The 13,914-nt window shown below is 45.1% G+C and overlaps 1 protein-coding gene across 1 annotated transcript in view; it reads left to right on the top strand.

Annotated features, from left to right (window-relative positions):
• Nucleotides 1-13,914, top strand: part of LOC311101347 (neprilysin-like) — a gene marked incomplete at both ends in the record, with an annotated part of 41,652 nt that overhangs the window by 13,848 nt on the left and 13,890 nt on the right. Inside the window, 6 exons of the mRNA XM_084142485.1 lie at nucleotides 2,539-2,574; nucleotides 2,645-2,806; nucleotides 11,538-11,618; nucleotides 11,759-11,854; nucleotides 11,967-12,085; nucleotides 13,138-13,206. Of these exons, the coding sequence (XP_083998611.1) occupies nucleotides 2,539-2,574; nucleotides 2,645-2,806; nucleotides 11,538-11,618; nucleotides 11,759-11,854; nucleotides 11,967-12,085; nucleotides 13,138-13,206 (563 nt within the window). The remainder of the gene's footprint in view (nucleotides 1-2,538; nucleotides 2,575-2,644; nucleotides 2,807-11,537; nucleotides 11,619-11,758; nucleotides 11,855-11,966; nucleotides 12,086-13,137; nucleotides 13,207-13,914) is intronic.

The raw sequence follows: 13,914 nt of genomic DNA, 5'->3' as shown, positions 1-13,914 counted from the left end.
GTCAGTTGTTTGCATTGATAGCCCTGCTAGCCTGCCTGGTCATTGCTGTTTAGCAGCTTGCCTAATAAATCACACTGTGATACCAATTATTGGGATACAGTCTGAAACAAAGCACTGCAAAAAACGTGGAAAGTTCCCTTACAAGCCAGAATGTTGAATATAATGACATTTGAACTTACTCTAACGGGGTTGTCTGTGCAATTGGGCCTTCAGTGGGTTGAAATTTGAAACAAAATATCCACAGGAAAGTATTATTTACCCGCCGGGACTGGAGTTAACATTTCTATCACCTGACACATGCGCAAAACCACGTAAACGCCTGCAAGACTGCAGTTAGTATGCATCACCTGTGTGTACCATCCTCTTGTGCAGGTGCCTTTGGTCATGAGCAAACAAATCTTGATTGCCACACACAGAGACCTGTGTTTTGACGTCAGTTTAATTATACTTTCCTCTGGATAGTCTGTCTCAAATTTCAACCCACTGAAGGACGAACCCCACGAACAATCGGCAGAATAAGTTAAAATATAATGTTAGACAACATTCGTGACAGAGGAGGGACATTTGTTTTTTTTCTATGTAATTGTGCGTGGCTATGCTGTAACATTCCACAGCGGGACTATGTAGCGGACAGTGTCACTTGCTATATGTGATCTCTTCATGCCTTATGCTAGCATACGGGACTATTTGGGCAGTGTTTGAATTTAGAACCTTGTTCATTTCAATATGCTTATTGGATACAGCTTTTACCTGAGCATTCTATTGTACATTATGTTGCACCATGGGTAATGTCTGAGCTGAACATTCATTGCATTTATTCAGTATTCTCTGAAGTTTCACACCGATTCATTAAATACTGGAGGTTTGGAGAAAGGTTAATCCTGACTCTTGACATGTTTTTTTTTTAATGGAGTTTGGTTGTCTGTCTAATTACGGTTGAACACAGCCTATGGAGGACAGTACAGTGTGTGTGGGGTCATCATTTTGTGGCATTTCAAAACAAATTTGCCACAGAAGGCTGATCCTTGATATCTGGGATCCTTGGGACGTCCCTACCCCATTGAAGTTCACATTTAAAAGGGTTAGTTTAGGGTAGGGACGTCCCTTGGATTCGACATAGCACTAACTGTTTACACAGGCAGCCCAATTCTGATATTTTGTTATACTAATTGCTCTTTTGACAAATCACAGCAGATCTTTTCACATCAGATTTTCTTCAGCGCTAATCTGATTGGTCAAAAGACCAATTAGTGAGAAAAAAAGATCAGCCTGTGTAGACGCAGCCAATGAGAAAACAGCCTAAAAGGGTAAATATTTACTCCAAGTCTGATTTGGAGCCCACCCACCATTTAATTCACATTTAAAACTACTTATCTGTGTTCAATTTGAATTTATCAACATTAGCATATTTAGTAGAGAAAAGGAAAGAGAAAGAAATGTTGTTTTTTTTTGCCCAAAGCTTGATGATGAGTTGGTTATTTTAATCAGCTGTGTAGTGCTAGGGCAAAAACCTAAATGTGCACCAAGATGGGGCCCCAGGACAGAGTTTGGGAAACGCTGTTCTATTGTAATCCTTTCATTACACTACAGGAAACCAAAGCACAGTTCATGGTTTCCCTCCTGGTTATTTCCTAGAAGGGGATCAACAAGGATTAGACGTAGATTATGCCAAACATTCATTACAAATAAACCATGAATTGCGCTCAGGAGCCAAATGTTCATTCAACCAAGTCAAATATTTAATTCAGTTCCATTCACTGAGATGTGCATATACTTCCTGTATTATCTTGAGGATTATGACAATGTGATCCATCTTCAATTTATTCTGTTCCTGGAGCGCTACCATCCTGAAGGTTTTTGCTCCAACCCTAATCTAGCACACCTGATTCTAATAATTAGCAGGTTGCTAAGATGAATCAGGTTAGTAACACCTGGGGTTGGAGCGAAAACCTACAGGAGGGTAGCTCTCCAGGAACAGGGTTGGGCAACCCTGTTCTAGATTATGTAATATACATTTAGAGTGCTTAAAGGAGAAGTTAGTTTTTTCACAGCCAAATCTCTATTATTGATGTAAATGGTATGTTTCATAGAAGGGTCCGGACACCAACCAGCGATTTCACTTCCTCATTGTGCGGTACGGGGGCTCTGAAAAAACATGAACAAATGATCCATAAACACCTTGATATGTCCTTTTTAGAAATGCTCTCATATAGTGATGCAGGTCTTTTAGATGTTGTACACATGAAATTGTCATTCTGAACTTTATCCGCAACATTATATTCCATTTTGTGCGACTCAAGCCGTTTCCCCTATCCAGCTGTTCCATTCTCTGTGTAGCCTGCTGCTAGAATGGACGAAGAGGTATTGCTCAAGTCGCTTGAAAACAAGTGAAATCGCAAAGAAAAGTGTCTGGACACTTCTATAACATGCCATTTACATCAAACATTGACATTTGGTTGTAAAAAAAACACAATTCTCCTTCAAGATGCCAGTGTGATGAATAAACAGTCTGGTTTATGGTTTTTTCTCCCTTTTTAGATGCTGTCTGCACCACGGCGGACTGCACTCAGTCAGGTAAATACACTAACACACACACACACACACACACACAGGTAGAATATGAGCTGTATTTGTCTGTCTGCAGCATCTCGTCTGATAGAGAACATGGATGCCAATGTGGACCCGTGTGACAACTTCTACCAGTACGCCTGTGGAGGCTGGTTGAAGAAGAACATCATCCCAGAGACAAGCTCCCGGTACAGCACCTTCGACATCCTACGAGATGAACTGGAGGTGGTCCTCAAAGGTTAGAGACACACAGACTCATAATATTTTGCTAGGAAGCTGAATGTGTGTCCAGGTCAGAGAAGTTTTGTAGCGTGGCGTGGTTTGAATTCAGTGAGTTTGCCAGGGAGGTGTGAGTGAGTGAGGGCTAGTTTTGGATCTGTTGGCCAGGGAGGTGTGAGAGGGGGCTAGTTTTGGATCTGTTGGCCAGGGAGGTGTGAGAGGGGGCTAGTTTTGGATCTGTTGGCCAGGGAGGTATGAGAGGGGGCTAGTTTTGGATCTGTTGGCCAGGGAGGTGTGAGAGGGGGCTAGTTTTGGATCTGTTGGCCAGGGAGGTGGAAGTGAGGCTAGGTTTGGTGTTGTTGGAGGATTTACTGGGGTTAAAGCAGCTTGTCCTTCAGGGAAAGATAGGGGCTCTAGGAATAGTCACCGGTGTTAATGGGGGCATCTATCTGCAGCGTTTACTGTGAATGCAGTCTCAGCCAACGCAGTAACATTTCTTTTAAAAGGTGCGTAGAGGACAACGCGCCATCTGATGAAATCCTGGCCTTAGAATAGTCGGAGGCCTTTAACACCATCTCGTAAGCTCCATCTTGACAGTGGATTTACAGGAAGGCACCCTTACACCTGGAGGGGTGGGTGGAGGTGGGGGGCTGGGAGGTCTATCTATGTCCCTGCATGTGTGTCAAATCGAATAACATTTTATTTGTCACATGCGCCGAATACAACAGCTGTAGACCTTACCGTGAAATTCTTACTTACAAGCCCTTAACCAACAATGCAGAATTTTTTTTTAAAGTAAGAAAATATTTGCAAAAAAAATTATAATAAAAATTAAATAAACTAAAGTAAGAAAATAAGAATCACAATAACGAGGCTATATACATGGGGCAGGTAGCCTAGCGGTTAAGAGCGTTCGGTCAGTAACCTAAAGGTTGTTGGTTCGAATCCCGAGCCGGAAAATCTGTTGATGTGCCCTTCAGCAAGACACGTAACCCTAATTGCTCCTCTAAGTCGCCCTGGATAAGATCCTCTACTAAATGACTAAAATGTAAAAATGTGCGGAGGTACAGGTTAGTTGAGGTATTATGTACATGTAGGTAGGGATAGAGTGACAATGCTTAGATGATAAACAGCAAGTAGCACCAGCGTAAAAAAGTGGGTCGACGCAAATAGTCTGGGTAGCCATTTGATTAATTGTTTAGCAGTCTAATGGCTCGGGGATAGAAGCTGTTAAGGAGCCTTTTGGACCTTGACTTGGCATGCCGGTACCGCTTGCCGTGAGGTAGCAGAGAGAACTGTCTATGACTAGGGTGGCTGGAGTCCTTGACAATTTTTAGGGCCTTCCTCTGACATAGCCTGGTATAGAGGTCCTGGATGGCAGGACGCTTGGCCCCAGTAATGTACTGGGTCGTACGCACTACCCTCTGTAGTGCCTTGTGGTCAGAGGCAGAGCAGTTGCCATACCAAGCGGTGATGCAACCAGTTAGGATGCTTTCAGTGGTGCAGCTGTATAACTTTTTGAGGATCTGAGGACCCATGCCAATCTTTTCAGTCTCCTGAGGGGGAATAGGTGTTATCGTGCCCTCTTCTTGACTGTCTTGGTGTGTTTGGACAATAATAGTTTGTTGGTGATGTGGACACCAAGGAACTTGAAGCTCTCGACCCGCTCCACTACAGCCCCGTCGATGTGAATGGGGGCGTGCTCTGACCCCTTTTCCTGTAGTCCACGATCAGCTCTTTTGTCTTGCTCACGTTGAGGGAGAGGTTGTTGTCCTGGCACCACACTGCCAGGTCTCTGACCTCCTCCCTGTAGGCTGTGTCATCATTGTCGGTGATCAGGCCTACCACCGTTGTGTCGTCGGCAAACTTAATGATGGCGTTGGAGTCGTGTGTGGCCACTCAGTCGTGAGTGAACAGGGAGTACAGGTTGGGACTAGGCACGCATCTCTGAGGGGCCCCCTTTGTTGAGGATCAGCGTGGCAGATGTGTTGTTGCCTACCCTTACCACCTGGGGGCAGCCCGTCAGGAAGTCCAGGATCCAGTTGCAGAGGGAGGTGTTTAGTCCCAGGGACCTTAGCTTAGTGATGAGCTTTGAGGGCACTATGGTGTTGAACGCTGAGCTGTAGTCACCGAACAGCATTCTCACATAGGTGTTCCTTTTGTCCAGGTGGTAAAGGGCAGTGTGGAGTGCGATGGAGATTGCTTCCCAGCCAAAACAGTTCGGAAGAGTTTGTGCACAGTATTATTATATACAGTATTATTCATTTTGGACTTCGGTGAGGGTTCTTTCGGCTGTTCGGGCACACGTTTGTCCCTCCACTGCTTCTCCACTTCTTCTCCACTGCTTCTCCACTTCTTCTCCACTGTTTCTCCACTGCTTCTTCACTGCTTCTTCACTGCTTCTCCACTGTTTCGCCACTGCTTCTTCACTGTTTCTCCACTGCTTCTCCTCCGCCTTTCCTCCTCTCTTTCTATCTCTTCAAGTCTCAAGTATCTGTGGTTAACTTGTATGGCTTTTTAAAGCGTACTGTAAATCAGCGGTAGAGTACTCTTGGGGGGTCCAAATTTGTCTGAGTGAATAGGCATGATTGTCCACTGCCAAAGCCTGATTAAATTGGTGTGTGTGAGTGTTTGATTCTCAGGTTTATGTCTCTGATTTGAATTACAGTAATCAGTCTCCACACTTTCTCTATCACACGTCATTATCACCAGAACAATGCTGTCCCAAAAAAATCCCACCCTGTTAACAGACGGGTATGTGTCATCGAATAACAGTTAAGGTTAAGACAAAATTCACAGGAATTTTGTCTTAACCTTAACTGTTATGAAAAGGTAAGAGGTGCAAAATAAGGTTGTGTTAGTTTGTCCTTCCTGTCCTGATGGTCTAGTCTTCTGCTGTGGCACATTGAATCCACGTGGTGTTTTTCAGGCCGGATCAAATTGAGTGATGAAACGCGCTTTGTGCCAAAGGAAGAATATTGCGTTTCAAATCCTGACTGACAGAGATGTATGTGCTGCCATGTCTGTGGGGGTTTTCTGGTTTCTATCACATCCTGTATTAACTAGTCAGTCAGGCTCCATGGTAACTAGTCAGTCAGGCTCCATGGTAACTAGTCAGTCAGGCTCCATGGTAACTAGTCAGTCAGGCTCCATGGTAACTAGTCAGTCAGGCTCCATGGTAACTAGTCAGTCAGGCTCCATGGTAACTAGTCAGTCAGGCTCCATGGTCCTGAGGTCAAGTGTCCTGCCTGGTCAACATATCCTGTATCTTTTAACAGCTGCCTGCAGGGAGCTGCGCTGGCCACACCTGGACAGCCACTCACATCTGGTGTTAACAGCAGTAAATAACCTGTACTGTATCTGTACTGTATCTGTATGTGTGTAGGCCTAAGTGTGTGCGTGGGTTTGCGGCCCCTCATAAATGCCTCACATTGTTCTCCACTGCAATAAAAAGTCCTAAAGGCGCCCACGTACTAGGTTCGGTCCGCTTGGCTATGGCGACGCGAACGTCTGTGCCTCGCATACTCCCTTAAAAGACCTTCGCTTAAATAAAAGGAGTGGCAATATTACCGTTTGTCCCTCCTTGAGACACCGTAGTAACAACATAGCCAGTATACACTTCCTCAAAATAGTGTGAATTAATCTAAAGATAAATAATAATTTAGACGTTTCTGCTGAGGAGGTCTTAGTCGTGCAATTTTACATCTAACTAAGATGTTTGGTCCAGTATTTCTCAAGATAAAGAATGTGCATGAAAACTACTCATCTCTCATTTAATGACAACAAGTTCCCAAAGGGAACTCGGTTTGGTCTGCACTGTGACCCGAATTAATACACTAGGCCTATAGGCTAAGCCTACGCTGCATTGCACGCCTCTTGAGTAAATCTGAGCTGAAAAAAACATTTCCGTTAAAACTAGAGCCTTCATCTTAATTTTAAAACAATTGTGTGCTTGAACAGCTGAAAAAACTAATGCCGAACACCAAAACTAACAAAAAGTACAACATCTTGTCATAATATATGCGCAAACTGTTTTGATGGGGTTAATGAGGCACTGCTCTTGGCTCTTAACCACAGCTGTGTGTGGGAGGGACAGTTTTCCACCTCTCTCTTTGTTTCAGGTATGGCATACTCTGCAATAATTTGCCCAATTGACTGTGAGCTTTTTAATTATACCTTGTTTGTGCCGAAGGGAAGAGGGGGGGAAATGGGAAGGAGGGAGAGAGGCTGGTGCAAGTCCAAAAGAGAGAAATGTAGGAAGATGTGGATCAACTTAGAGAAAGGGAGAGGGATGGAGGTGAGGAAATGGGAGGTGACGTGGTTGTGATCTCTGTGGGAAGGTCTAAGTGATACTGCACTGTATGACTGCTGTGACAGACATTAAAGGGAAACAGATCTACTCACTGCTTATGGGACATCTGGGAAAGACAGACATTACATTGAGACACTGTGTCGACAGACAGACAGACAGACAGACAGCTGTGACATCACAAGGTTCAGCGGGGTCTGTCAATCAGACGGCAGTGGCATCAGAGGGTCACACAATGGCCGTGTTCGAGAGCATCAAATCCATGATGCATTGGTGACTGACTGATCTACAAATACTGAGTAGGTATTCATGATGCTAGGTGATTTGTAAGTCAGTCGCCTGCACTGTCGGCTGCCATGTCAAATAAGCCCAATGTCTGTCAGTGACATCACAAAGGCTCAGACAAAATGTCTGTCAGACAGACAGCAGTGACATCAGAGGGTTAGACAGAGGGCGCGTTCTAGCGGATCACTTCTGTCAAGTGGTCACCGCCTTTCAAAGTGTGTTGCATCATGGTTATAAAAAATGGTCCGACTTGCGCCTACATGTCGACTGCATGAACTTTACAAAAATAATGTGATCAAAGGTCATGCAGTTTTTGACCTGCATTGTGGGAGGCACTATTTGTCGCTAGCACAGACTGGAATATGTTCCAGGATTCATCTGATGGCATTAAGGAGTATACCACATCAGTCACCGGCTTCATTAAGTGCATTGATGACGTCGTCCCCACAGTGACCGTAAGTACATATCCCAACCAGAAGCCATGGATTACAGGCAACATCTGCACTGAGCTAATGGCTAGAGTTGCCTCTTTGAAGGAGCGGGACACCAATCCGGACGCTTATAAGAAATCCTGCTGCGCCCTCAGACGAACCATCAAATAAAGGACTAAGATTAAATCCTACATCACCGGCTCTGACCCTTGTCGGGTCACAAAGGGAAACCCAGTCACGAGCTGCCCAGTGACACGAGCCTACCACACGAGCTAAATGCCTTCTATGCTCGCGTCGAGGCAAGCAACACTGAACCATGCATGAGAGCACCAGCTGTTCGGGATGACTGTGTGATCACTCTCTCCTTAGCCAATGTGAGTAAGACCTTTTTAAACAGGATAACATTCACAGACTGATTACCAGGACGCATAGCATGCACTGACCAGCTGGCAAGTGTCTACACTGACATTTTCAACCCCTCCCTGACCCAGTCTGTAAAACCTACATGTTTCAAGCCGACCACCATAGTCCCTGTGTCCAAAAACACCAAGGTAACCTGCCTAAATGACTTCCGCCCTGTAGCACTCACATCTGTAGCTGTGAAATGCTTTGAAAGTCTGGTCATGGCTCACATCAACACCATAATCCCAGAAACCCTGGACCCACTCCAATTCGCATAATGCCCCAACAGATCCACAGATCATGCAATCTCTATTGCACTCCACACTGCCCTTCCCCACCTGGACCAAAGGAACACCTACGTGAGAATGCTGTTTGGTGACTACAGCTCAGCATTCAACACCATAGTGCCCTCCAAAGCTCATCAATAAGCTAAAGGACCCTGGGACTAAACACCTCCCTCTGCAACTGGATCCTGGACTTCCTGACGGGCCGCCCCCAGGTGGTGAGGGTAGGCAACAACACATCCGCCATGCTGACCCGCAACATGGGGGCCCCTCGGGTTCATGCTTAATGTCCTCCTGTACTCCTTGTTCACCCACGACTACGTGGCCAAACACGACTCCAACACCATCATTAAGTTTGCCGATGACACGACGACGGTAGGCCTGATCACCGACGATGATGAGACAGCCTATAGGGAGGAGGTCAGAGACCTGGCAGTGTGGTGCCAGGACAACAACTTCTCCCTCAACGTGAGCAAAACAAAGGAGCTGATTGTGGACTACAGGAAAAGGATGGCTGAGTACACCCCCATTCACATCGACAGGGCTGTAGTGGAGCGGGTCGAGAGCTTCAAGTTCCTTGGTGTCCACATCATGGTCCAAACACACACAGTCGTGAAGAGAGCATGACGCCTCAGGAGGCTGAAAAGATTTGTACAGCTGCACCATCGAGAGCATCCTGACTGGTTGCATCACCGCTTGGTATTTTTATTTTTATTTATTATAATTCTTTGCGCTGACTCTCTTGCACAGGCTCGATGTACACTCACTGGACCCTAACCACACACCCACGCATACTATACTGACACTCCAACACACACACACACACGGACACACACTTGGGCTTCCTTTAGGCTTACCTCTCAAACACACCCAGAATGTTTTTCAGTCAGACATCTTATGACATCACAAAGGATGTGAGAGAATGGGCGCGTTCCTCTGCCCAGGCATTGATGACCCATGCCAGATCTTACAATGCCTGGATAGGTGTTTTACGTGCAGCTAACCACATATGTTTATAGCAATCCGTCAGTCGATGACACAGTCGTTGGTGTGGCACGCAACCATTGGTTGATGCATACAACGTCTAAGCAGGGGAAAGCGACCAATAGATGCAGTAAAGAGGTCAATGGAACGCAGGATAGAAGGATGCCGGATTGGAGCACATTCAACAAACCTGATCTAACAAAGTGGATATTCGTAAAGTCTGTCATGATTTGATTGTATAGTTACAGACCCACTATGTTGTTACTAAAGTCCGATTTGGATATATATGGCTGTTTTCGCTGCATAACATTAAGAAGTTGTCCCTTTTTTTCAGGTTTAGAAGTGACTGCTAAATGCTAACTCCCCATTCGTATAAGCTGCTAGCGTACAGAAATCGGTGGTGGTGGTCAGTCGTTTTTAACTGTAATGCAGTAGATTGGTGACTGACACATGTATTGGGTTTGACATCCATACAAGCATTATACTCCGATTTTAACCACCACATGGTGTGAAATACACATTTTAAAACAATAGCATACATGTAGGCTAATTTTGCTGGGGGGCAATGAAGAGACTCGGGATCTTTGCCGCACAGGATCTTTTCCCAAGCGTTTCCATGGCACTTCAATCAAAGCCAACCAAAACAATTTGATCTCTTTACCGCGTGTTTGTCTGTCAGGCATCTTATGACATTACAAAGGGGTTAGAAAGAATGTCTCTAAGTCAGACATGACATCATAGAGGGTCAAACAGCACTAAGTCAGAAGTCAAGTCAGACGGATCTGTGCTCCGTGTTCAGCTTGTCGGCAATACTGCAGTTGTTCCCAGTGTTCTGTACCCTAGTTGAGTCCGTGTGGTGGATGTGAGGGCATAGACTCTGCAGTGGTCTGTACCCTAGTTGAGTCCGTGTGGTGGATGTGAGGGCATAGACTCTGCAGTGGTCTGTACCCTAGTTGAGTCCGTGTGGTGGATGTGAGGGTATAGACTCTGCAGTGGTCTGTACCCTAGTTGAGTCCGTGTGGTGGATGTGAGGGTATAGACTCTGCAGTGGTCTGTACCCTAGTTGAGTCCGTGTGGTGGATGTGAGGGCATAGACTCTGCAGTGGTCTGTGTTGAATAATGTACAGCTCTTATTATACAGTATATTGCCTGGGTCTGACGGACATTTACATGGAGGATTGGCTCTGGGGAGACACACTTCCTGTTCAGTTCCTTTTTTTTTTTATCAGGATGGGGCCTGATGTTGGGGCCAGATAAGGTCACATTATTTAAGTTTGTGTGTGCCTCACGAGCATCAGGTGGTCTTTAATCCAAACGCATGCACACGCACACACCAGTCAGTTGTTAATCCAATCACACACACGATCTGTGCCCTTTGGCAGGAAGCACCCTATGAAGAGTTCCTAACCCAGAGCTTCATTAAGATTACATGAGCAGATACATTGTGTGCACACTAGGCAATGAGACAGCAGGGGTTCTGCCCTAACCAGAAGAGGGTGTGATAAAAAGAGCAGGAGAAGAGGGAATCATGGAAAAGAGGGGGGGGGGAGAGAGAGAGAGAGAGAGAGAGAGAGAGAGATTTGCCCTAACTCTGGCAAATGGGCTTCTTCCTACTGTGGTCCTCTGTAGCTCAGCTGGTAGAGCACGGCGCTTGTAACGCCAGGGTAGTGGGTTCGATCCCCGGGACCACCCATACACAAAAAAATGTATGCACACATGACTGTAAGTCGCTTTGGATAAAAAAGCGTCTGCTAAATGGCATTTATTATTATTACCGCTACTAGTGCATGTGGGAATGACCTCAGATTTAAAGCGTTGTTTTTACCCTGCTTTTTCTGTGATGTTTCTCAATGTTTTCTATGTGGTGAAAAGCAGTGGTGCCAGCAGACATACGTCTCCATGGCCTGGGGTCTGGCTGGCTTCTGTCTGGTCTGGAGAGACCTGTTACGGTCTCTCTGAGGGGGACATTCTCTGTCCTCAAACACAGCTCACATGCTCCATGTTACTCACAACACTCGCAGCTGAACTGATCTTTCGTCCCCCCCCCCATTGTAGATGTTCTGGAGAGAACCGTGGAGGGGGAGGCCAGTGCCCTCACTAAAGCCAAGACCCTCTACAGATCCTGCACCAATGAGAGTGAGTCTGCTGGTCTGTTTTGTTGGGGTTCAATTACATTTAAATTCAGTCAGTCATTTCAGTCCAATTTAGTTGTCTACCTTTTAAGCTGTGAGTTAACCTTGGTCACTTCGTGTGTGTTTTTTTTCCCCCCTCTGAAGGTCAGATTGAGAAAAGGGGCGGAGCTCCTCTACTAGACATGCTCCCTAATGTATTTGAGTGGCCAATAGCTACAGACAACTGGGAGACTGACTATGGTAAACTACACTATACACTTCTACCACTGTTTCCTACACCCATTTTTTGTTTACCTATCCACAACCCAATCCAATTCAATCCTCCTCTGTCCTCTCCTCTTCTCCTACATAGGTAACACATGGAAGTTGGAGGATGCCATTGCCAGACTAAATGAGAAATACGGAACTCATGTCTTGGTTAATTTTTTTATCGGCACTGATGACAAAGACTCCAATTCACACATCATTCATGTAGGTGTGCATATATAGTGGTCACATGCACAGATGGAGACAGCTATACCCCATCACATGATAGTTACAGACACATGGACACAGCTATACCCCATCACATGATAGTTACAGACACATGGACACAGCTATACCCCATCACATGATAGTTACAGACACATGGACACAGCTATACCCCATCACATGATAGTTACAGACACATGGACACAGCTATACCCCATCACATGATAGTTACAGACACATGGAGACAGCTATACCCCATCACATGATAGTTACAGACACATGGACACAGCTATACCCCATCACATGATAGTTACAGACACATGGACACAGCTATACCCCATCACATGATAGTTACAGACACATGGACACAGCTATACCCCATCACATGATAGTTACAGACACATGCTCTTTTAATAATTTGTTACTTTTATTATGTATTATTTTATTGTATTCTATATTGTGTTTTTTGTTGGTATTTTGGTATTCTTTCTTAAAACTGCATTGTTGGTTAAGGGCTTGTAAGTAAGCATTTCACTGTAAGGTCTACACCTGTTGTATTCGGCACACGTGACAAATAAAATTTAGATTTGATGATAATTACAGACACATGAACACACCTATACCCCTTCACATGCACCCTTTAACCCTCTCTCGGGTAGGGATTTAGTGTACCTATTTGCTCAATAAACTACTGTAACTCTATTGTATACCTTAAATCGTAACCTTTGCAGTGTTAAGTATTCACACACTGAACTCTCTGAACCTCCTACAGCATCGATACATGCTCTGACTCGTGACACACATCCATCTACATGTACTTACCAAACCTTATTACATGTCCACGAATGAGCCACTGTATTCCTTAAGTGTCCTGTTCAGTTTTCCAGTCATCACAACTATCAAACGATGCAGGTTTCTGACCCATGAATGTTATGGATAGGCTTTATGGTCCAGGCGTTTATGGTTCAGTGAGTGTATTGGCTTTCTCGTGCTGTTGAATGAATGGCTGCTTGTGACCTGATTTTTTTCTTTTTTTTTCTTTCTCCTGCCAGTTTGACCAGCAAACCAGTCTTGGCCTCTTATCCAGAGATTACTATACCTGCACTGGGCCTTATGCAGAGGTAGGCCTTTGCCCGCTAAGCACGCACACACATGCACACCCACATACATCGACGATATCGACACTATTTCTCTGTCTGGAGCTGTGGAGGAAATTAGTTATCTGGCCGGGTATGTCGGGTTCTGGGTTTCCTGTTGTTCTGTTCGCTGGTCCATCCATCCAGAACACATAACAACCACAACAGCATAGACTCCAAGCCCTCTGCATCAGTTTAGCATAAGATCAACATCCTCTCTAGATCATTATGCTGGCACCGGATCCAAACCTCCAGTGTGGGTTAATGAACTTCAGGACTAGATGTGAAGAAGTCTAAAGCTGTGAGGTTTGAACCTGAGGATATTAGTTTAGTTTAATGATTGAACTAATCATCAGCATAGACATGCTCTAATGGGTTCTGAACCTCCTGCCTTAGTGTGTGTTACACAGACCTCCAGATAAACCTGTTTGCCTGAGGAGGTCTACGTTATGGAAAAACAATCAACCCCAGTATATCCCGTGTTTCAACGTATTTTACTGTTATTCATGTCAATGTGACTAGCTGGGGTGTGAGTGGATGGATGTGTGTGTATGTTAGTTTGTGGGTGTTTATTGTGTGTGTGTGTGTGTGTGTCTCTCTGTGTGAGAGAGACCCTCTTGAGCAATGTGATCATTCAAATCATAGAAGTGAGATGGGACAGATTTGGTCACAACCCAACCCAAACCAGATGTG

The sequence above is a fragment of the Coregonus lavaretus genome (assembly GCF_964263955.1).
Source record: "Coregonus lavaretus genome assembly, chromosome: 26".
In the NCBI taxonomy this organism is placed as follows: domain Eukaryota; kingdom Metazoa; phylum Chordata; class Actinopteri; order Salmoniformes; family Salmonidae; genus Coregonus; species Coregonus lavaretus.
The sequence above is the reverse complement of the archived record's forward strand: the minus strand, read 5'-3'. Positions and strand labels throughout refer to the sequence as shown.